Below are 25,413 nucleotides of genomic sequence, written 5' to 3'. Positions count from 1 at the left end.
ATATATCATTTGCTCCTACAAAGGTGACATACTTATTTGGACACACTAGATTAGATACAGGACACCCCATTAGGATTGGGAGGAAATACCCTATTTTTCAAACCAGATAATGCTGAAATCATCACTGATGAGAAGGAAAGTGGTTTATTCAAATGCCAGCAACTCAAGAAAATGGGAGACTCCTATCCTCAAAAACCCATCTAACATTTCTAGTCAAGCCAGTGATTCCTATAGGGAGTTGGTAGGAATTTGGGAGGAGGGAAATTCCCAGAGGGAGTATAGACATGCAGTGTCTCTTGAGAAAAGCAAATGGGAATAAGGGGAGAGGGCTGAAAAGGAGTCACCACAGCTCCCACTCAGGCTCGCTCCCTTTGGTCTGATGGTCTCTCTCAATTTGCTTCAAACAGCCATGTGTGGTTTTACTGCCAGTGTCAGCACTCCTTACTCCCAAGGTAGGCTGTTCAAACGTAATGAGAACTTGGCCAGAGATGAAAGCACAGGATCAATTTACAAACCTTAAGAAGACATGGGGTTGGTTATATACTTTGAGCTAACACAGAATACATAACTTTGATGACCAGGTTGGTAATATTAAGTCGATGTTAAATCATGTTACAGTAGCTGGTGAAGTCTTGAGGTGCATGGCAATCCCCAATTCTCTAATGCAGTGCTCGATACAGTCTTGGTTTGGCTACTAGTTGGGTTGCTTGAATCGCTGAGCAGAGCAGATATCACAATCAAGCTTGCCAGGCACAGGGGCAGCTCTGAGCTTGCGTCTACTTTGGGCCATTTGAACAGGGGCTACTCTGTAGTGGGAAGGCATTGCACAGCATGTCTCACCTCAGCATGGAAATGGGGAGGGCAGTGGTTCTACATGTAGACACACACACACACACACACGTATGCATGCATGTATGCACGCGCATGTGCGCGAGCGACCCAAGAGACCTCTAACATATAGTCAAGCCTGACTGGGTTCAAATTATAGCCCTGCTTCTCACTAACTTTGTGACCTTGGGCAATTTACTTAATCTTGTAAGGAAGTTTTCCTCCTGGGAAAAAAAGGCCATGATAACATCACATCTACTTTGCAAGAATGCTATGAGGATTAAATGTGAATTAAGGCAAATACACGACCAGGACTACATTACAGAGCATCTTTATGCAATTTAGAAAATGTTGGCCCTCTCCAGGTTATACAGCCCTTCACCAGGGCACTTGTGTCAGTGAGCAGAGAGGAAGATGAATTTCAGCCCCCTGGCCCCTTCACCCCAGCATCCTTATTCAGGTGCCACCTGCACAACTGTGCACAGAAGCCAGCGGTGTGTAGGGGGGTGGGGGGGGGAGGAGCTTAGCATAATGTGTGGTTATAACAAGGACTCAATAAATATGGCCATTATTATAATTATTAGCTGACAAACCACTCCAAAACCCAGTGTTGAGGGTTAGTCTGAGACATCTGGTTACATTTGTTATGAAGAGAGAACAATGGATTCACAATGCACACCTCAGTCTTAGAACACAGTTCAAAATAGAGAATTGGAAAGCAACCATTGGGCGTCCATTCCTGTGTGACTCTCCTCCCACTAGGTGGTGCTGTCTGTCATGTAGGCACAGACTTCAGCTTGTTTGGGCAGAACTGACCTCCATTTAGAAATGGCTTTTACTTACTGACAACTCAGGCAATAGCCAGGTGGTGCCTGTGGCCCAGGGGCTTTCTTCAGCTCTTTGTGGGCGAGGAGGTAGGTGTTACTTCCTTCTCAGAGCACGAGTGTTGCACAGTATATGTAAACACTGCTCCAAGAAATCATTCTCCCAGAAACTCCATTAACTTCCAAACACATTGAATTGAAAAAAAAAAAAAAGGAATATCCTCAGTAATTAAATTACCAACTAACAGCATCATTTTACTGTTTGGCCTCTTGGGCGTTGTTGCTGTCTGAGAGTGGAGGCAGGATGTGATATTTCAGCTCTGCAGTTCTAAAAGATTATTCTCTGGACACCTCATCGGCATGTCGAAGGAAGAGGATTCTGCCCAGCTTAAGTGATAAGGCTGTATTTTCATTATTTCTATTTTCTTAAACTTATCTAGTTCTAAAGAACCTGTGAGCTTTGCTACACAAAGGATACATTCTGAGAAGTCTTTTAATCAAACTTGTATACATCACATTGTAACTGGACAATCAATGGGTCTGTGCTGCCTGTCCCTACTTGAGCCAATTAAGCAGAGACATGATTGAATCATATATGAGTATTTATTCTAATCGTGCCGGCAGTACAGGGGGGCAGCAGATCACCCGCAAAAATCTGCTCAGCACCCCATCAGAAGCCAGCTGCTTATATTGAGTAGATTAGATGGAGAAGTAGCCACAGGGTGTGCCAAATGGGCCGTTAACAGGTTAGTAGAGTCTTCAAAGGGCTGACGGCTCTGGTTTCTGCAACAGGTTGTTAATCTTTTCTTGATAATAGGCAGCTCCCTGATGAAGAGGATGGGCTGCATTTCCAGGTGCGCTCCCAGGTCCCGTGTGTAACTGCCAGCCAGGCTAGAATGTGCCTTCTTCAATCAGAATAAAACAATCACGGCTAACAGAGCACGATGAATATTTTTTAACAATTATAGCTGGTTCCGCTATCCAAATTATGAGGATTACTTGCTACTTAGGAAATTATGTAATAAATTTCCTCATAAAATGACAATGTTATTTTTTTTGCTACCTCATAAAATGACAATGTTATCTATTTATTTATTTATTTTTTTGCTATTTAAGTCCAGTTGTGAATGTACCATATATGTTTGCAAATTTTCTCCCTTTCTGTCGCCCTTTGAGAAGAAAATAAGAGATATCAAGGATAATTTTTAAAAAGACTTCTGCACACCATTTAAAACAATGTAAATGAGCTCTCTAAGTAAAGCAAATGATTAACACACTGTAAAGAGTTTTTTTTTTTAACCGCCCCAGCCATGCATTCTGGGCAGCGCTGGGGCAAAAACTGTGCTGCTGCTCCACAGCCATGTATAGATGGAATACCTTCTAGTAATTTGGAACAAAAACTACATCTCGGTTTTAATGGTAAAAGATCTGCAAATGAGAAGCGAGAGGAGAAGTTGTTAAAATGGGTCATGATGTTTTTGCCTGAACTGCTCCCATGGCTTCCTCTTGCTTCGGGCAGTGTTTCTCAGATGCAGAACACTTGAGGGACAAAACTCCTTTCACGTCTTTGAAGATGATGTCTTCATGGAAAGGATGAGAGGTGAACATGAGAGGCGAGGTTACGTTAGAATACCCAAACGGAGCATGTATTCAGAATATTCAGACTGTACACACGGCCTGTATTCTGAAGGCAGAGATACCGCCAACCCCAGGTTACCCCAGGGATAAAGCAATTTCTCACCAGAGGAAGAAATAAAATAAAACCCCAAATCCCCTGGTTCACTGTATAATGTCCCCATATTCTGACTCCCGCCTAACTCTCCTGCTCATTTACTGTAGGTTCGTTCCCCAACGCATTCTGTGACCAGCTATCATAAGTGTTCATAATTCCCCCCACATAGGCCCGTGGTCGGCAAACTGCGGCTCGTGAGCTACATGCGGCTCTTTGGCCCCTTGAGTGTGGCTCTTCCTAAGCCTAATTAAGTTAATAACAATGTACCTACCTATAGAGTTTAAGTTTAAAAAATTTGGCTCTCAAAAGAAATTTCAATCGTTGTACTGTTGATATTTGGTTCTGTTGACTACTGAGTTTGCTGACCACTGACATAGGCCATTCTCCCTCACACCTGTGTGCATTTCCTCTTCGGGGAATGCCTGTCCCTTTTTACTAGCAGATTATCCCAAAATGTCCTTCTCATCCGCCTTAACTCATGCCTTTATCTTCTCTGTGGCGCATTTTTTGTCGCACTCTCTGGAAGCTAAATATCACCTCCTTTTGCTCATCTCTTTATCTTCTCAGTTGAGAATGAGAACTGCCTTGTTTAATATTATCATTGTACCTGGCACATAGTAGCTAAAAAATTCATGCCTGGCCAATAAATGACTGTAGTTTTATTAAAAGGGGAATATACCTAATTTAGGTTAGTCAGAAATAATTCAGGATTGTGAAAAAAACTGGTGTGAACCTTAAGAATTAATTTAGCCCGGTTGGTGTTGTTCAGTGGTTGAGCATCAACCTATGAACCAGGAGGTCATGGTTCGATTCCCGATCAGGGCACGTGCCAGAGTTGCGGGCTCAATCCCTGGTAGAAGGCGTGCAGGAGGCAGCTGATCAATGATTCTCTCTCATCATTGATATTTCTCTCTCTCTCTCTCTCTCTCACTCTCTCTTGGTCTCCTTTCCTCTCTGAAATTAATACAAAATATTTTTAAAAAGAATTAATTTATTGGCCTCTTTTAAATTAAAGATATAAGGCAAAGAGATGGAACTTTAAAAGTAAGGAATATGTGGACGAAAAAAATGGCCACATGCTAACCTGACTAGCTCAGGGAAGGCCTGCATGGCAATTTTGCAAACTCAAAGACCTAAAGTAACCACAAGGATGGTCTAAAATTAAAACTTGAACTAAAAGCAGTTTATAGTGGGTATCATGTCCTAGGCCAGTGTCTTCCCTGATAAAGGTCAATATTTACCTTAACTGAACCTATTGTCTTTTTGCATCCGAGATAACATACTTGTGAAACGTCAGGGTAACTTGTAACTTCCCTTTTTCCAGACCCTGCAGGGCACAGCCAAATGCATCTGGGCACAAGGTCAGAGACCATAAATTCCTTCATTGTTATTGTTATCATGTTAACTGTTAACTATCCTGCACCCACCTAAGTAAAAGAAGTACGAGTCTATCAATTTACTTTTTATCCAATCCCACAGCTACCTCCCCCCACCCCCTTTGCTTGCTTCCGCCTCCCTAATCTATCACCAGTGGATTTCCTGGGACCCACTTATGTCTCCTCCTTTGATTGTAATGTATAAAACAAGGTGAAGACCTGCCGTTCTCCGGAGCATTATCCCAATCCATTGAGATTCTGCTTCCCAGCAATTGTCCACAGTTTGGCTCAAATAAAACCACAAAAATTCATTACAGGTTTGAATGTTTTTCCATTAACAAATGTTTAGGTCATAAAACATAAAATGATAGCATTATAGATTCTTAAAATTGAAAGGTTAATCAGAGCTCTTCTAATTCCAGGCCTAATTTCAATATTTCAGCTGAGAAACAGAGGATCCAGAGAGGAAAGACTGTTTCTTGGCACTTTCTGTTGACCTTATGTCATTTGAGAAGATATCGTGGGAAAGTGAGCAGCCCGAAGGAGAAGCTGGAATTGAAAACCACGAGTGCAAAATTCTAAGCCGCTCCCCAAATCCTGCCAACCCCCTCAGCCACTTGCTGTGGTTGTGGGTGTAATGATATGCTAAGAAATTGTAATAAGATAATTTTAAATTCCTGACTGGCTGGTAGGGATGACATGCACTGACCACCAGGGGGCAGACGCTCAATGCAGGAGCTCCTGAGTGACAGCAATTTTGCAGAGTGCCCTCTCACATTGTGGGACCCCTCAGGGGATGATTCCTGCAGGCCAGGCCAGTCCCCGCAAGCCAGGCTGAGGGACCCCATCTGCTGGAGGAACTTCGCTCACTCCGCAGACACCCTTCAGACCCCAGTGTCACCCCAGGTGCGGCCAGCCCCGGTGGGGACCACAGGAGGTTGGCTCCAGGGCGTGTCTGGCCCATCTCTCCCAGTCCCAATTGGGGCTGGTTGGGGCTGATTGGGGCCGTCTCACCCAATCCTGATCAGAGCCAATGGGGGTCAGCCAGCTGGGGAGGGACCACGGGAGGACTCCAGGGTGTATCGGGCCCCATCTCACCCAGTCTCAATTGGCCAGACCCCAGCAGCAAGCTAACCTACTGGTTGGAGCATCTGCCTCCTGGTGGTCAGTGCACATCATAGCAACTGGTTAAGCAGTTGGACACAGCATATTAGATACTTAGCATATATATGGATAGAAGATTCTTTTTATTCTAATATAGTTGTTAGTATAAACATGAAAATAACTGACTTTTACAAATCAGTGGCTATCATTTATAAATAAGGGAAACAAAAGGAGTTAAGGGACACTACAAAGAGAAAAGGCATAGAAAAAGAAAGTAACATTTCTAACAATTTCCTAAACACAGGAATATTGTACTTCTTCCTCATACTGGATGATTCTGGAATAAAACAAACCTATGTGTTGTTAAATTCACTGGTTAGTTCTTAGTCCTCATCGTACTTGAGCTAGCAGCAGAATTTGATACAGTTGATCCCTCCTTTCTACTGCAAATAGTTTTCTTCCCTGTGTCTCATTGCTTAATCCCAGGGCTTGTCCCCTGAATGTCTTTATTTTTGTCTCCACATGCTGGTTTCATAAACTTATCTGGCCTCATGGCTTTAACTATCACTAACTTATGTCTCCAGGTCAGACTTGCCCCCTAAGCTTGGCCTCACAAAGCTCCTCTTGGACTTCCATAGGTGTGTCAAGCTTTGTACAATCCAGGCCGAGCTCCTATTCCTCCTCTCAAAACTGCTCCTCTGACACCTTTTTCATCATAGTTAAAGGCAAGTCCATCATTCAGAATGCTTAGGCTCCATCCTGGCCTCCCCCTCACAAACAGAGAAAAATCCCTGCAGCTTAGGTGGGAATATGTTGTATTCATTGCTGGATCCTGAGTAGCCAGACAGTTCAGCTGACACATACTACTGTTCAGAAAGTACTTGTTGAATAAGTGAAGGAGTGATTGTAACACTAAGTAAGAATGAATAAATATTTTAAAATATGTTTTTCTTTCCCTGGCCTCCCCCTCACAAACAGAGAAAAATCCCTGCAGGTTAGGTGGGAATATGTTGTATTCATTGCTGGATCCTGAGTAGCCAGACAGTTCAGCTGGCACATACTACTGTTCAGAAAGTACTTGTATAAGTGAAGGAACGATGGTAACACTAAATAAGAATGAATACATATTTTAAAATATGCTTTTCTTTAAAATCAGGAGTTAGGAAAATCAAAGAGCGAAGTTAACAATTGGAAATGAAAGAAACTGCAAAATTTTTATATTAGATCACTCTATACATAGATGTGGTTCCAACTTGGCAACACGTTAGAATCACCTGAAGAGCCTTCAGTGTCCTCCTGGCCAAGAATTAGAGCATCTGGGGAGGGGCTGAGGCAACAGCATTTCCTACAGCTCCCCGGTGACTCCAATGAGAGCCAAGCATGAGAACCAGCACTCCTTAGAAATTATACCTGGCGTTAGTGTTAACATACTAATGATTTGATCTAAATGTTTCATCATAGAATCTCTGTTTCCCCCCTAACACGCTAGTGTAATGTTCCTCATACGATTTCTGACCACTCAGCACTGTGTACAGAATGTCAAGAATGCAAGACAACATCAACCTAAAATTATTAGAACAAATAAGAGGTCTTAAATGGCAACTGAAACAAAAGAAATATACGAAGAGTGCTAGCTTTCAATGTGCCAGAAATAACCAATTGAAATGTACCTAGGAAAAACAATTCTATTCCCAAAGAAATCAAAATTACAAGATACGAAGGAATAAATAGATAGACAAGACAAATAAAAATTATGATACTGTATATATAAGTTTGAAGAGAAGTTTTTAATAAATTGAGACATACCATATTCCGGGGGAGGGGTGGTATTAAATATTTAGACATGTCAACTCTTCCTAAATGAATCTAGTCGTAGTCACAATTCTATATCTGAAAGAGATAATGTGTGAAATAAAAATATTTTTAAAGAAAAATTATGAGGGAGGACTTGCCCTCCCAAATACCACATCATTCTATGAAGCTGTAATAATTAAAATAGTATGATATCAGTGAAGGAATAGATGGGTATATGAGTGTGTGAGCACTTCTCTGGCTGCAGTTTTTAATTGTCGGATTTAATGATCTGAACAACAAACTCAAATAATCTTGCATTTGAATTGTGTACTAATATCCCCTCTTTGAGATTCACTTTTACAGGTTAAACATTCTGAAAAATAAATGGTTTAGCCTTGTTCAATGGTTACAGAAACAAATTTATTCAAATAGGAAAGGGAACTTCTCCCTATTCCCTAAATCCTACTTTAGGGAGCCCTGGAAGGGAGGCCCCAAGCTGGCAATGACTCTCATGGAGAGTCATATGAGATATAGCTGCTAGCAACGATGTGTTGAGAGAATGGAGCAGAGCAGGGAAAGAATAGAAGAAAGAAAGGGCCCTAGCTGGTTTTGCTCAGTGGGTAGAGCACCAGTCTTCGAATGGAAGGTTCCCAGGTTCAATTCCGGTCAAGGGCACTTACCTGAGTTGCAGGTTCCATCCCCTCCCCAGACTGGGCATGTGTGGGAGGCAACCAACTGATGTGTCTCTCTCACACCAGTGTTTCTCTCTCTCCTTCTTCTCTGCCTCTCTTCCACTCTCTCTAAACATCAATGGAAAAGATATAGTCAGGTGAGGATTAAAATAATAATGATAATGATAATTTTAAAAATGGGCTGGATCAGAAAGGAATATGATAAAACCTTTTGTGTGGGGGTGGATGTGATTGTATGGCTGACTATAGCAGGAGCTGTATTTTTAATTCAGTCAAAGGCCTGCGTGCCCCATACATGTTTTAAGGAATGCAGAGCACCTGTGGGCAAGTGAGATGTATAACAGCTGCAGGTGCCTTTAAACATGGAGACCAGACACTTCATTGCTCCCTGGAAGTTCAGGTACAATGCTACCCAAATGGCTTGTTCCAAAAATAAAAAATGGGTGGTTCCAGGGACAGTGCCTCTAACACTGTGGTCCAGCCATTTCAACCTAAGACTATTATCAGTTGCTATAATTATCACTTTAAAACAGGACATGCATTTCTTGCTATATATAGATAGAAGCGACATGTATTTGGATGTTAGTGTTATTATTGTACCTTCCTCAGAACAATAGTCTTATTCAATAGTCCTTCACTGCTTGGTCACACCCCTCCCTGACACGCCCCCTCACCAGAGGGTCCCAAAGGAACCAGAGGCAGTGTTAAAAAATCTGATATACCTTGTTTGCACTTTGAGAAAACCAGCAGGAAAAGCCAACTTCCAAAATAGGCAAATGTGGAAGTGCTTATTAACATTATGAACAGATATTCTTTTAAACATTTGAATTACTCAATGCATGCTTTATTGTGTATTTATACTAGTAGATGATTAACTACTTGAGGGATAGACTTCATAAAAATAGTGGGTACCATGTGCATTGGATTACTGTTATTTTCATTATTATGGTTATTATCATTCTTACTATCACTTCCAATTTACAGATGAATAAATTGAGACAGAAAATTTAAATAACAAATCTAACATGACAGAGATAGTAGGTGGTAAAACAAAGCTTGTTCATAGGGCTATGTCATCAGTAACATATTTTCATTTATTTATCACACAGGCTTTCCTTTTTGTCTTATTTTTAAGCATTATTTTATAAATTTTTAAAAATTGATTTCAGAGAGGAAGGGAGAGGGAGAGAGGAATAGACACATCAATGATGAAAGAGAATCACTAATCGGCTGCCTCCTGCACGCCCCCTACTGGGGATAGAGCCGGCAACCCGGGCATGTGCCCTTGATCAGAATTGGGCCCGGGACCCTTCAGTCCGCAGGCTGATGCTTTATTCACTGAGCCAAACCAGCTAGGGCAGTGATGGCGAACCTATGACACGCATGTCAGAGGTGACACGCGAACTCATTTTTTTGGTTGATTTTTCTTTATTAAATGGCATTTAAATATATAAAATAAATATCAAAAATATACATCTTTGTTTTACTATGGTCGCAAATATCAAAAAATTTCTGTATGTGACACGGCACCAGAGTTAAGTTAGGGTTTTTCAAAATGCTGACACGCCGAGCTCAAAAGGTTGGCCATCACTGAGCTAGGGCAACCATTATTTTAAATATTTTATGATATAAGGATATATATAATAACTGTTCTATAAATGGATAAAACAGGCACAAGTTGATTGGTCTAAGAGCAGAAATGTTCCTGAAATGTGCTGAACCACATTTTAAAATGTTGAGTATACATTTTTCTCATAAATTGCATTATACTCTAATTCTTCATATGAATTTTTAATATTGTAAGTCTTTTAAAGTATTGTAAAAAACCAAAGAACGTCACAATACTGGTTGCTTTTAGAAGAGTTCTTTATTGAAAAATCCCAAATTAGATTAGTAATTATAAAATAATTATAACCTTCAACCTTGACTTTTTCAAGACACGGTCAATAGCAGCATAAATACAAAATATTTCTTGAGGTTTGCTCCAATAAATACAACCTCTTCTATCGCAAAGAAGAGTTAGGTCCTCTGATTAAGGTTTCCCAAATTTTGAAATAAAACTGCTAAGCTCATGATAATGCATGTGTTTATTCATTAACACCAAGTAAAAGGAATGGGTCAGAGAGATAAGAAGGAAAACAAAAGCATATGGTGCTCCTCTAACCCTAGGAGTGAAGAGTTTCAGGAAAACGGAAGGGACCAAGGGCAGCAAATCCAAAAGAGGGCCTGCAAAATACGAAACAAAAAGTGGTGATCAACCTAGACACTGGGAGGTCACTGAGACCCTTAAGAAGAATTGCTTTAGTGGAGTGGTGGGGACAGAAGCCAGATGGCCCTGTGAATGCTGACTGTGGCCCGAGTTAATCCAAGCATGACCACGTCAAAACAAATCTAAGGCTGGTTATTTTCATTAGAAAATCAGTGAAGACACTAACTTACTGGGTTTTTAAACAGAAAACAAACAACTCTCCCCAATGTAAATGCTGATTTTCTGCTTGCTTCGGATAGGCTGCTCACTTTCTTTAGAATATACTGTTCTATAATCTGACCTAAAGATTCTTGATCGCTCCATCCACTGAGCCAAACCGGTTTCGGCTGACCTAAAGATTCTTGATCAGATTAGATGCCACTGACTGTCATACCCGATCTGCACCTCACATTGACAGCTATTAAATGCAAATCAAAGGAAAGACAGTGAATTTGTATGACAATGAGATCGCACTCAGATTTCACATGAGTCTGAAAGATAAAGAATGAGAAGTAGTGTGAGTTAAAATTGATGGAGAGTGGACTTGGGTCTGCAGGTGCAGCCTCACAGATGTCATGTCTCTAGAACAACTGGCTGAAAAATATGGTTTAATTCTATGCAGGGGGTCCTGCTTTGTTCCTCCCGCAGGAACCCTCATTGCAGCTGGGTTAGCGGATCATTTGTCTCCAGGAGAGTTCCTTGAACCAATCGGGACACAGATAATCTTATTGTACCTTTGCGGGTCTGTGTTTCTTTTGATGAAGCGTCTAGAGAAGTCATGGGTAATACTTCACTGTGTGCCAAGAGCCACTTAGGTTTCGGTTGTACAAGGTCAGATCTTAATTTAACCACCAACTGGGCACTTAATTTTAGATACACAGAGGGACACATTGGCTCCAAGGCACTTCCTCTGGTTTAGGAAGGCAAGGCCCTGGATAAGAATGACACGGCGATCATTCCAGAAGGTGAGATTATGAAATATTCGATCTGTTCCTCACCAAATAGCGTATTACGTAGTTTGGTATTAAGAATATTTGAAACAGATGGAAATACATATTACAGTAGTTCCTCATTACTTTCTTTCCAATTGATCACTGTCGGTTTGCCTGTCTAGGGCCTTTTTAATTATAGAATAAAGCCAGGGTTGTTTTGTTTGTTTATAGAGTATTAACTCAGTTATATAGTTATTCATCACAATAAACAATAGCATCGTGAGAAAAATGGATCAAGAATAAATATGTTTATAGGAAGGGTCAATATACATACTATGGAAGGGTGTTAGCTGGCCCTAGTTTCTAAAAAAAAAAGTTGAATGATTATTATCAATAACTAAAATAAATTTCTATGTAGGCCTTTTTATCACCTATAGTAAAAGATGGATGCTTTTTATTCAGATCAAAAATTCTTTAAATTCTTTTAAATTAGAAGAAAAGGAACTCAATAGAATTAAAAATTTGCTTCTGCAAATTAAATAATAGAATCTTGAAGTTGGAAAGTCCTTAGAATTTATCTGATACCATCACCCATCTGGCTCTTAAATGAACAGATAACTTCTAAGAAAGCATCTAAATCTAAAATAAAATTATTTCTATGCAATAGCAGTGATATGGACACGGAAGTTCTAACACTGCTTTGTGATGAGGACATAATTGTCATAAAATATAATTTTAGGCTTCTGCTGTTTTTATGAGAATACTTCAAATGAAAATTTATCTAATATATTTATATTTCTACTGGAGTTGTCTGATAGGTTTGCTGGTTGTTTGCTTAAACCCTTTCAAAACTTTTTCTGAGGCTTATGAATATTAGGATTACAAGGTGAGACCCTCTTTTCATTAATTCCATGAGAGTAGCTGAGTCATGTACTGTAGTGGTTAAACCTGTGTTGCTCTAATATCAAATGACTGCATGGTAAGTTACCTAACCACTCTGTGCCTCACTTAGTTTTCTCATCTGTAAAACGAGGTGAAAGTGTGTTGTAGAAATTAAATAACAATCTATTTAATGTGCTCAGCATAATGCATGTCACAGGTAAGCACTCAACAGATATTACTTATAATAATTATCAAATTCAATAACAAATATTTATTGAGCACCTATGGTGAGCTTGACTCTGCAAAAACTTTGGAAAGGAGAGGAGGGAAGAGATTAATGTTGTTTGTGGGTAAGATCTAGAACGCATTATTTAAGGGCAGCAAACTCCCGGAGGGCATGGAGCCTTGTGTCTAGCATTGTGACTAGAACATAGCAGACATTGAATACCTGTTTTTGAGTGAGCAGATAGGATGTTCTGAAAATCCTTAGAAAAAAATCTAATCACTGAGAGCTGGTGGGTCAACTCTTCTCCTTTGTATTTTTTACTTAGAGAAGGGTGATGTAGATAAGGTGCATCTGCATTTCAACAAGGTATTCGGAAGTATCTCTTGATGTTGGACTTGTTATTGAAAAGGAAACATTAATACTAGCTTAGAGAAGGGTGATGTAGATAAGGTGCATCTGTATTTCAACAAGGTATTTGGAAGTATCTCTTGATGTTGGTCTTATTATTGGAAAGGAAACATTAATACAAATGTTGGTGTCTTTGGGAGGATTTGTACCTGGATAAACATATTTTCTTGAAGGGTGCTAAACAATGGATCAACCTGAAGGCCTCTGTCCTATGCCAATTTCTGTTCAACATTTATCATCATTAAGGAGCAGATAGTCATAGAGAAAACATGCAAATAGATCTGCAAATAGAACACTACTTGGAGGAATAGAAAATGCATTAGATCAGCGGTTCTCAACCTGTGGGTCGCGACCCCCTTGGCGGTCAAACAATCCTTTCACAGGGGTCGCCTTTTTTGCAGGAGTCAGCTGATCGATGTTTCTCTCTCATCGATGTTTCTAACTCTCTATCCCTCTCCCTTCCTCTCTGTAAAAAATCAATAAAATATATATATTTTTTAAAAGGGCCAGAAGGTTGAGAACCACTGCATTAGATCTTAGCAGACGATAATAAAGGTCAAATCCAAAAAAAGAAAGAAAGTGTAATAAATTTAAATAAATTCTATTATAGAATTGCACTGCTATAATGTGGAGGGAAATATGACTTGTAGGATTTGAATCAAGTGTGTAGCATGACAGTCCCCCAATTAATCTGAGCTTGGGCTACATTGACAGATCCATGGTGTCTGGGGAGAAGGAGATGGTCACCCCGCTTAATGTTGTGTTTATTTGACTGTAGCTGCCGTCAGAGCCCATGGCCCAGAGCCTCTTTTAGAAAGTGATGGATTTAAAGAGGTATGTTTACAGGGAAGCATTCAAGATTGTAGAAAGAGGTGAACCCACGTCACAGGAAGGACGCATGTCCAGCCGCGGGAGGAGAAGGCCCCGTGGAGACCTGCCAGCCTTCGTGGGAGATGTGTAAAGGTTCTCCTGTGGCAGAGGAACAGCATTTTCTCAGGGCGGCTCTGAGGCATACCCACGTCATAGAGCAAGGATTTGAGGAGATGGTTCAACTTCAATGCTCGTCCTCGTTGTTAAAGCTTGCCAACGATGAAGGACAGTGTGAGATACAGCAAGCTTCTTGCCACTTTGGTGTTCGAGCTGAGCCTGGGAAATACTTGTTGGGGCCTGTGTACGTGGAATTTCCAGGTGAAGCTACCCCATGATCTTTAACTCTGAAGTGAAGTGATTTGAGAGGAAAGGGAGGAGGGGAAATGATGAATGTGTCAGAGTGCCTGTTCAAGGGTGAGGACCAGAGCTAAACCTGCCCAACGCGCTTTAAAATGCTACTTTCCCACTCCGGAGGGGTGCAGTCCCAGAATATTAACAGTAATGTTTATTGACTACCTGCCACATGCCAGACACAGCTAAGGAGGCAGCTACTCTGGGAGGGCAGGATTTGAACGAAGGTTCAACTACCACACTCACCTGTCTCCAGCAGAAATCAATGGCCCGAACATGAATTCAAAATAAACATGAAGAAATGCGAAGGCTCATTATTTTTTGACTGAATTTCAAGCAGACAATGATTTGATTTGAGCACCAGACAGGAACACAAAATACACCATGCCCAGGAACAAATATTTTTAGAGAGAGTATATATATCTAGATGAATATATGGATGTACATTTTCAAATGCATATACATGTATGCGTATGCAATAGTTTTTATGAAGGTCTCAAGATACTGAATTTGTATTGTTATTGTAGCTATTGGATGCAGTCAGAGCATTTTTTACTCTACAACTCAGTTGTGTAAACCAAATGTAGCTGTTTTATTGTCTGTATTGGCCCCACCTTGCTCCAGAGCTGCTACACACTAATTAGTGGAAAATACTTTCGGGGCCATGCAGACAGACACAATAACTTAGATAATGAAAAGGCTTAGATGGCTCAGGTGAATCCGTTGTTCAGATTCCTGCTTTTCCTCAATCCAAGACTCTCCCTCCACCAGGTTTCGCCTTCTTGACTACAAATTTGATCAATTTCCACTCTTCCCAATGTCACCAAGGTGCCTGGCTTGTCCGTAAGTGGCCTATCTCTCCACCCCTAAGAGTCGGCCTATGAGCCAGATGCCAGGCCAGTTGCTGGAAGACCCTGTAAGCTCTGGCTCCATAAAGTCAATCAAAGTAGCTGGTCATGTAGCTGATTAAATGAGCATCGTTCTCACACACCAAGCTTTCTCCCTGGCATTGAATAGTCTTCAAGGATATGAATTTTAATGACTATATAGTTTTCCATTGTTTAGGTATACAATACTGTCTTATACAAATTCCCTCTTGTTGGACGTTTTATATTGTTTCTTTTTAAAAAATATATTTTTATTGATTTCAGAAAGGAAGGGAGAGGGAGAGAGAGATAGAAACATCCATGATGAGAGAGAATCATTGATCGGCTGCCTCTTGCACGCCCCCCACTGGGGATCAAGCCCTCGACCGGAATTGAATTCGGGACTCGGGACCCTTCAGTCCGCAGGTTGACGCTCTATCCACCGAGCCAAACCAGCTAGGGATTATATTGTTTCTAATGTGTTGTCAGTTTAAATATGGCTGGGATGAACATTTTCACACACAAATCTTTTTCCATATCTCTGATTATTTTTATAAGATTCCTAGATTAAAAAGCACAGACAAAGTGTTGGGCTTTTTAAAAATCATATTATCATCCTAGAAGTGATAGGGCACATTTATTCATATTTTGTCTCTTCATGGGCCATGTTTACTCTATTCTTTTCTAGTCTACATTTCCATTTCCTAAGAAATCTCATTCTTGTGAATCTAAAGCCTCTTTCTGTTCTATGTGTCATTTTCAAAAGCTAGCATGCATCTTCCAACATCTCTGTCATGGGTGAATTTGACTTGGGAATCAATAGTGGAGACTGAAAATGTCTAATTTTATAATATGAAACCGTATACAAGTTAAACTAGTATGACAGTGTGTATCACTAGTGTATTTACTTAGAAATTAAGCCTCAGTTAATGCAGTCCCAAAATTAGAAGTGAACTTGGCAAAAAACATACGTATGACAGAGAAAGAAAACACAAGGTTAATCTATCCTTTTGCTGACTTTCACAGTGGTATATATCTGATCATCCAATTTTGTTTCCTGGGGGAGAGAGAGAGCGAGAGAGAGAGATTTAGCAGAACAAGAGGTGTTGTTAAAGATGCTGTTTGAACTGGTCTAGTTCTCTCTGTTATCCACAGGATGTCTCTCTAATGGAAAAGGCAAATACCATCAGTCTGGTCTCTGCGCCTATGAGTCTGTTTCCATTTTGTTTGTTGGTTTATTTTGTTCTTTAGGCTGATGGGCTGCCAGAGAGGAGGGGGTTGGGGGGTTGGGTGGAAAAGGTGAAGAGATTAAGAAGTACAAACTGGTAGTTACAAACCAGTCACCGGGACGCAAAGTACAGCATAGGAATACAGTCAGTCATATTTATTGCAATCGCCATGTATGGTGCCAGGTAGGTACTTGGAATATCGGGGGGCGGGGAGGGGGCACTTTGTAACATAGGGAATTGTCTGACCACTATGCTGCACTCCTGAAAACAACAAAAAATAATATTGAATGTAAACTGTAATTGAAAAATAAAAATAAAACATTTCACCCGGAGGAAAAAGAAAAGAAAAGGCAAATACCATGGAGAGGGAATGGCTGTCACTCCTGGCTTGTAAATAGCAGTCGCTGGTGCCTGTGGGGTGGGACCTGGGTCTGACAGTGTCGCCTCTCTTTGACATCTCTTGGGGACTAGTTGACTCTGAAGCCCTTTATTTGACTTGCCGCTTGTGCTGAAAAAACGAAGGATCTGGAAAAGCTAAGTGTGTAGCCACCAAATACAAACCAAAGTTATTACAACATATTTTTTATATTGACTTCAATATGTCTTTAACATTATACAAATGGATGGTCAAAATGCAGAAAATGAGGATGCCCATTGTTTGTATATAATTATATTGCCTTAACAAAACCGGAAAATGGAAATGCTCTTTAATTATTGCTGTTCCTCTCACAGGACAGATCCTGATGAAACTCTTGGGACCTTCAGCAGAAGAACTCCTCACTCAAGGGCCAGAGACGGTTAAGGTAAAGGAAATTCCTCAGGGCGTCAGGGTCTCCCCTTCCACACAGCAGAACCTGCGCCCCCTGCAGAACGGCAGGGTTTGGCTGGGGCTGGCCTTTGTAGAAAACTGTGAGCAGAATCAAGTGTTACCGTATTGCTCTTTTCTTCTCCTCTCTTACCACCTCCCACTGGACTCAGTCTTAGACCCTCTGCCATCATCCCCTCCCACTGAACTGTTCCAACAGATTCTGATTCTGCCCTGGGGCTATCAGAAAGGGACTCTGGAAGATGGAACTATACGCTCTCCTGGAGAGAACCTCTGACTGATGTAACAGAATGACACTGATGTGATAGGTGTGGGGGGCAGTGTTACATTACGGACGCAAAGCCCTTCCCTGCAACATGGAAGCAATGGTCCACTCCAGGAACTCGTCTTTAAAAAAAAGAAATAATTACTAATTTCAGAGAGGAAGGGAGAGGGAGAGAGGGATAGAAACATCAGTAATGAGAGAGAATCATTGTTCAGCTGCCTCCTGCACGCCCCCTACTGGGGATTGATCTCCAACCCAGGCATGTGCCCTTGACCGAAATTGAATCCGGGACCCTTTAGTACATCTGCAGGCCAACACTCTATCCACTGAGCCAAACCGGCTAGGGCCACTCCAGGAAGGCCAGCCCTGTTTAGGACTCACAGAAATGATTTCATTTTTGTTTTGCTCAAGACAGAGTGCGAGGGTGAATGGGCTAAACGGATTTGGATGTCATTGGAAATAAACAATCCATAGGGAACAAAGTCATATTTGCCCTTGGTCGGTCCTGTTCTGTGGGAGCTCCCAGGCTTCAAGGGAAGCTCCGAGGGGCCTCACAAACTTATCAACAGTTTGCTGTTATCACAGATCACAGATTAGAGGTAGTTTAGAGAGTCTAGGGCAGAGAGGTTACTAGTGCATGTACCCAGGTTGCCTCCTGCATCATACCTTGCAACATCGTCCGACCTCCTGACCACTTGGGTCAGGCACCAGCTGGCATGCTGATCCTATTTTTCAGACTGTAATGTGTAGACTCCAAAACAAAAGTACAGAACGAAGGCAAATCTAGGACACCTCGGACCGTCCGAAGCTCAAAGGCTTATCACATGGACCCGAAGAGAAAGATTTGTGTGTCCTGGAAGCTATTTTTTATTTTTGGAAGTCATTGTCATCAAGACTGGCTGTTAAGAGCGAGATCAGAGTGTTTTCTTTTTAAGGGCAACAGACTGCGTGTGGGTTGTTTTCCTGCAGCTTCGGAAAGATCTTAAACACAAGGGCACCTGTCCAGACTCGTACTTTTTAGCTCTGCGACATTGGGTGGGTTTTTTAACCTCTTGAAACCCAAATTTCCACTTATGCACGATGAATCTATAATTCTTAAAAGTGTAACTGGAGGATTTAAAGCAAGGCGGTGTGTGCAAAGTGCTATGCACGGTGCTGAAAACGACATGATCACTCAGTAATTTATGGCTATCATTATAATCACCATTTTTATTATTACCCAAGAGAATCTAAAACGTACACGATCACCCACTCTCTTTCCCACTACCTAAAGCTAGGATTTTACTCAGCCCATCTGTAAAGTAATAACTATTGACATCTGAATAACACATTTCGCGTCCGAGAATCCTTAATTTAATGGCTCGTTACCTGGCATACACGAAGCTTCAGAAAACACATGTGTGGAGAAAACACAGTGCTTTCATCAAAGCAAGGCTGACCAGTGCTTTAAACGAAGTGGCTCACTGTCCAATCGGATTGTCCCAGTTATGTTGTACACCAGCTACTTGTGGAGAATAAATAAGTAGTGGGCTTTTTCAGAACAGGATTGGCAAACTATTATTTAGAAAGGGTCAGTGAATTTTGCCAGACAGAGGAGTGGGGCACCTGTAAATAGGATGTCAAGAGTATTTGGCCTTTCCTCAGGTACCTGGCTGGTATTTTACTTAAACATTGTTGGCAGCCTGGCAGGCGTGGCTCAGTGGTGGAGCATTGACCTATGAACCAGAGGGTCACCGTTCCATTCCTGGTCAGGGCACATGCCCGGATTGCGGGCTCTATCCCCAGTGTGGGGCATGCAGGAGGCAGCTGATCAATGATTCTCTTTCACCATTGATGTTTCTATCTCTCTCTCCCCCTCTCTGTTCCTGTCTGAAATCAATTAAAATATTTCACCACATTATTATCTGTGTCCATGGGTTAAGCATATATGCACATATGTTCTTTGGCTAATCTCTTCCTGTTCCCTCCACTCTCCTTCCCTCCCCTCTGTGATTCATCCGTCTGTTCCATGCTTCTATGTCTCTGGACCTATTTTGTTAATCAGTTTATTTTGTTCGTTAGATTCCACATATGAGTGAGGTCCTGTGGTAGTTATCTTTCCCTGACTGGCTTATTTTGCTTAGCATAGTACTCTCCAGGTCCATTCACACAGTTGCAAATGACAAGTTCCTTCCTTTTTACTGCCTTGTAGTCCATTGTCATTGTGTCTTAATGTCTCTATCAGCTGTGGGCAAGCTACGGCCTGCGGCCCGGATCCAGCCCGTTTGAAATGAATAAAACTATTGAAAAAAAAGACCGTACCCTTTTATGTAATGATGTTTACTTTGAATTTATATTAGTTCACACAAACACTACACCCATGCTTTTGTTTCGGCCCTCCGGTCCAGTTTAAGAACCCATTGTGGCCCTCGAGTCAAAAAGTTTGCCCACCCCTGCCTAGACCCATTCCAGTGATGTAGCCTCGTCTCTCTGACACATTAGGGCACCTGCACACAGATCGTCCCTTCTCTTTAAGCTTTCAGTAAAAGGATGGAGACAGCTTGTGTTAGGTGGGGGTTGTTTTATTACTCTCCAGGTCCATTCATGCTGTTGCAAATGACGAGTTCCTTCATTTTTACAGCCTTGTAGTCCATTGTCATTGCGTCTTAATGTCTCTAGACCCATTCCAGTGATGCAGCCTTGTCTCTCTGATACATTAGGGCACCTGCACACAGATTGTCCCTTCATCTTAAGCTTTCAGTAAAAGGATGGAGTCAGCTTGTGTGTTAGGTGGGGATTGCTTTAAGTAGTAGTAGTTTCCTCATCGTTTCTACCCTGCTGTCATTAGGGATACAAAGCAGTGGAAAGTCTTAGATAACTTCCTTCTGGTGGTACTTAAAAGGACATTTAAAAAAAAACTTTCCACAGATCAACTCAGTTCTCTAAGGAGTTTGTAGTATCTCATGTCCTGGAAGCCCAAATTTCAAACAGCTTTAGAGTTAAGCCAGTGATTTAAATAGGTGAAAGGCCCTGTATCTCATTACTAATCCCAGAGCCATGCAATCCCCTATCACCACAGTGATGTTAGTGAGAAAGGCAACAGGCAATGCCACAGGCTTAACTTCATCATCTAATTGTGCTGTCTGAAGGACTCAGTGCTTTCCACTACTAGTGAGTCAACACATTTTCTCCGGTGACCACTGCGATAGCAATTTGCTATGGTTGACTAGGAGTGGAGTAGAGAGAGGAGACATAAAGGAAAAAGAAAGTTTGTTTTTACTCATGAGACTAATTGTCCAAGTGAAAATACAAAACACAAATACGTGAGGAACTTGCAAAGCAAGTACACAATGATTGCAAGTCCAGATGTTGGGGGAAAAATATTATATAAAAGGAGATACACACAGATAAAGAAGGCCAGAGAGGAATTGGAGAATTTCAGCAAGGGGTTTTGTACGAAGAACATCTCAAGCCAGGTTTGAGGCAGTGAGGGCCATGGGCATGGAACAATTAAGGCTTGTAAGTGCAGAGGAGTAAGGTATGAAAGCAGAAAAGTGCAAAAAATGAAGCCAAGTGCAGAGTGGGCAATCAAATTTGTTTAGTTGGAAGAAAGACTGCATACCTAAGGAAGATAGTCAGTTCTAAGGATAAAGCAGAGCTTAGATTATGTTAGTGTTCATTCATTCATTCATTCATTCATTCATTCAATATGCATTTAGAGTCCATAAATCATGAGCTGATGCTTCTCTAGGCACTGGCGATACAGGCTAATTCTCTCGTCTTATTGGATTACATTCTAGGGGGAACAGAGAGACAATGAAAGAGTAAACAATAACAAATAAAATATCACTTGAATCTATTTGTTGACTAGAATCCCTAGGGCACATGTTAGCCTTTTGAGTAGACTGAGATATCATGGTGTGAGAAAATATGTTCAGTGGAGTGCCCGCTATCACTATTCTCTCCTTTGTTTCCAGCTGATAGTAATGCAGAACAATGAACAATAAAATCATAATGATGTGATCTACTGGTGTGCAGCCTGTGTGCGTCAGGGTCCTTGACTATCAGCATGAATAGAACTGTCTTTAATGTTTGAGCTTATCTAACCTTGAGCCATGAGATAAGGTAAACAATTTTTGTGTTTGGAAATTGCCCACAGAATAATATTTTGAGTTGTTTGGTTTTTTGTTTTGTTTTCACCTTGAAAACACACACTATAATATAAATACATTTTGTCCTGAAAAGTATCACTACTCTCAAATAATTTCATATTGATCAATCAACCTAGCTGGAGGACTATTTGGATTTCTACACTTAGCTACATTTCTAAGATAAAACAACTGACCCAATAGTAATGAGAGACACTCCCTCTTCTAATTTGATATTTGGAAGAAATAAGGCAACGATAAGTAAGCTACATTTTTATATCTTCAGAGGAGAGGGACTAGTCAAGGGCAGTGGCTTCTAATGGATAACTGTGCAGCGGGAAGGAATGTCTAGACCACAGAGGGCTGGTCTTTAGTCTGGGGATGGAGTTAAGATGACTCTTATCTCAATGCTTCACATTTCCTGAAGGCAAGACGAGGGCACTGCATTTGTGATGTTCTGTTCTCTCTACTTTAATTCAACACATATTCATTGAGAATCTTTCCTGTACCCAGCACATTCTAGAACAGTAGGGGAAGCAGAGATGAGTGAGAGAGAACCCTTCACCTCAAAAAACGTAACTGCAACTCAAGGCAGCCAACTCAAACCACTGCTGGTGTGAGCAAAGGAACTACTAGTAATCAACAAATAAGCAAGTACAGCAGACACAAAATCATGAGTAAAGAATGGGAAAGGTTCACTGTTCTCTATTCCTGCCATTATCTTACTTCTGGATTAGAGTTTTAAACTTCCAATGCGCTGTGTCTTGAGGAAACGGATAGGCCAAAATTCTTATAAGTCGGAAATGTGGGAAAAGTGAATTCTTATAAGCCCAGCTGTAGTCATTACTGAAAAGAAAGTCAAAATTAGAAAATACAGATACCCAAAAGACAGGTAATTAAAGGTTTGGCCCTGACCAGGTTGGCTCAGTGGCTAGAGCGCTGGCCTGTGGAATGAGGAGTCCCAGGTTCAATTCCGGTCAGGGGCATGTACCTGGGTTGCGGGCACATCTTCAGTAAGGGTGTGCGGGAGGCAGCTGATGGATGTTTCTCTCTCATCGATGTTTCTGACTCTCTATCCCTCTCCTTTCCTCTCTGTAAAAAATCAATAAAATACATTTTTAAAAAATAAAAAATAAAGGTTCAAAAATTAGAATGGACTTCATAACCAATATGGATTAAAATGTTAACTAATGCATTTGTATTTGTTAAATGGAGAAAGGTAAACACATTTTAGTTTTTCATTTTGCATCTTTCATGTTAACTTTATATGGTGTCCTGTGTCATTTGCTGATAATAAGAAATTGCTTTTTTCACAATTATATTTAGTCATGGATAGTAATGATGACCCCGATGAAGACAATCTTACAAGTTATGATATTCAGCTCAGTATTCAAGAATCCATTGAAGCCAGCAAGACTGAATTGTATCCTGAAAGGTAACAATCAACTTGACCGTCCTCAACAAAATTTCTTTACGACAATCATTCAGTTGTAAGATGAAATAAATGCTGTTTCCTGACTCTTCCTCCAGGAAAATGCTCAAACAGCTTTACAAGGGCCACTGTGATAGGTTCATCAGTCTGACCTTCCACAGATCCCCGCTCAGGCAGAAGATGGAAATAACCTGGAGGGGAAATTTCTAGTTGAATTCGGTTGTGCATGATTGCCTATTTTCTAAATTAATGGAATGAAAAGGACAATAAATTTAAACAAATTTGCAAGTACAGTTCATACAACTAATGTTGATAGGTATACAGAGGTCTGTTCTGTATATTCTAGAGCCCGTTCTGCTACTGACTCAGGCAACCTTTACTAATATAAGTAATGTATTCTATATTTGCATCTTTAAAATATGAAGAGTAATGCTAGCCCACCTAGCCCGTATGTTCAATGAATGGGGAAAGGGTTGAGGGCTTCTATAATATATGGAGAAGTAATATATAAACCAGAACCTATTTCATTATCTACTTTTCAAGTGACCGGAGTTAACAAATGATACACAAAATTGGTGTTTTATGTTAGCAAGGGTTATAGAGTCTAAAACTGCAAATATAGATTTCTGTCTTGAACAACACACATTATTCTTCTGACTAGTTTGCTTTTACATTCTATTATAATAATATTTTGAAACTTAGTAGTGCTTTGGGATAAATTCAGTGCTGTAAATTATTGTTTCTGAGCTTTTAAAAAATGGACATATTACATTTAAATTCCTGGCCTCTTTAATGTTTCTCTATGTCTTCAACAGGTTTTAGAACTTTAGAGTTCCCGGGAAAGCATTCCCAGCCCTAGGATGGCAGCAAATGTTTCTGCTTGATAACGTTAAATCAATTCGTTATGAAATGCTTTGTTTCCTTTGAATAAATTCACCCCAGAGAAATGCCATGAGGCTGGAAATCCTGACCTACTGGCCTGGTAACTGGGCGTTTGCTCTGTAAATGCTCAGCCTGTTTTCACTTGTGGATGAGTTAAGACTAACTCATCATGCGGGGTGGATCATAAGCCCCCAAAGGAGCCATCATTAATTAGCAATTATTATGTTTAAAGCAGCGAACATTTATTGAGCATAGAATTTTGCAAATGGGAAGAAGTCTTAGGGACCTTTCTTTTACTCCCAGCGCATTACAGATGAAGAACCACCACTCAAAAAGGCTCATTGGCCTCCCCAGAGTCACAAAACACAAAGCCCGAGCCCAGTTCTCCTGACGCTGCCTCCAGTTGTTTACTCCTTCGTTGCTTGGCACTCATTTGAGAGACGGTGTTATAATCTTACAGTTTATCATCTTCACTAATGGTCCTGCGCCTAGTGTATCATAAATATACTCTATATCTGACTCTGAGTCATTGCATTTTTAAGCGGAGGATATCAGCTGTGTGCATTTCCTTAAAATCTTGATTATTAAAATTATCTTCAGAACTCAATATAGATTGAAATGTTGGTTCCTCAGAGTATTTCACTTTTATAATTATGGCTTATGTTTCTTTCTCTGGCAGATTTGTACCACTAAGTGATCAAAACAGAAAACTTGTAGAGGCCATAAAACATGGTGAGTGCCTTGCCTACAGTGGGATGAAGTAGAGATCCCATCTTGCCTGGACAGACTTACCAGCCCATGTGTTTACCTTAGGCCACATTCTTGAGCTCCAGGAGTATGTGAAATATAAATACGCATTAGATGAAGCGGATGAAAGAGGATGGTTTCCCCTGCATGAAGCTGTTGTTCAGCCCATTCAACAAATACTCGAAATTGTCCTGGATGGTAAGAGAACATCAAGCCTCTTTGACCAAACTGAAGCAAGAATGTAGATGTTGGGAGTGTTGTCAATGAATGTAACAAGCAAAAAGAAGAAGCAGAATAAAATATTATTTGACACTGAGAAAAGGCAATACCCATGTTTTAAACGTAGGGTACAGAAATTAGCACATTTTGTGAGTCTCCGGCCTCACCTTTGCATCTTTCTAAGACTGTGACACAGGTTGGCTGGAAAATATGGTTAATCGCCTAAAAGTGATAGAAGTTTGTATATATCATGAATTAATTGATTTGAATATAAATCTTTTTTTAACCCTTGACCAAGGATAATATGTTTATTGATTTTATTATTTTATCTTTATTTTTAAAATATTTTTGTTGATTTCAGAGAGAAAGAGAAAGGGAGAGATAGAAACATCAGTGATGAGAGAGAATCATCAATCGGCTGCCTGTTGCACACCCCATATTGGGGATCAAGCATGCAACCCAGGCATATGACCTCCTGGTTCATAGGTTGATTCTCAACCACTGAGCCATACAGGCCAGACTGTTTATTGATTAGAGAGGGAGAGGAAGCATT

The 25,413-nt window shown here is 40.7% G+C and overlaps 1 protein-coding gene across 1 annotated transcript in view; it reads left to right on the top strand.

Moving 5' to 3' along the window:
- The first annotated feature begins 11,526 nt into the window (after positions 1 to 11,526).
- Positions 11,527 to 25,413, top strand: part of ASB15 (ankyrin repeat and SOCS box containing 15) — a 37,448-nt gene continuing 23,561 nt past the window's right edge. Inside the window, exons 1-5 of the mRNA XM_015561760.1 lie at positions 11,527 to 11,563; positions 17,095 to 17,165; positions 22,907 to 23,015; positions 24,574 to 24,626; positions 24,708 to 24,839. Coding sequence (XP_015417246.1) covers positions 22,909 to 23,015; positions 24,574 to 24,626; positions 24,708 to 24,839 — 292 coding nt within the window. The 5' untranslated portion in view covers positions 11,527 to 11,563; positions 17,095 to 17,165; positions 22,907 to 22,908. The remainder of the gene's footprint in view (positions 11,564 to 17,094; positions 17,166 to 22,906; positions 23,016 to 24,573; positions 24,627 to 24,707; positions 24,840 to 25,413) is intronic.

This window comes from Myotis davidii, unplaced genomic scaffold (assembly GCF_000327345.1).
Source record: "Myotis davidii unplaced genomic scaffold, ASM32734v1 scaffold997, whole genome shotgun sequence".
In the NCBI taxonomy this organism is placed as follows: Eukaryota; Metazoa; Chordata; class Mammalia; order Chiroptera; family Vespertilionidae; genus Myotis; species Myotis davidii.
The sequence above is the reverse complement of the archived record's forward strand: the minus strand, read 5'-3'. Positions and strand labels throughout refer to the sequence as shown.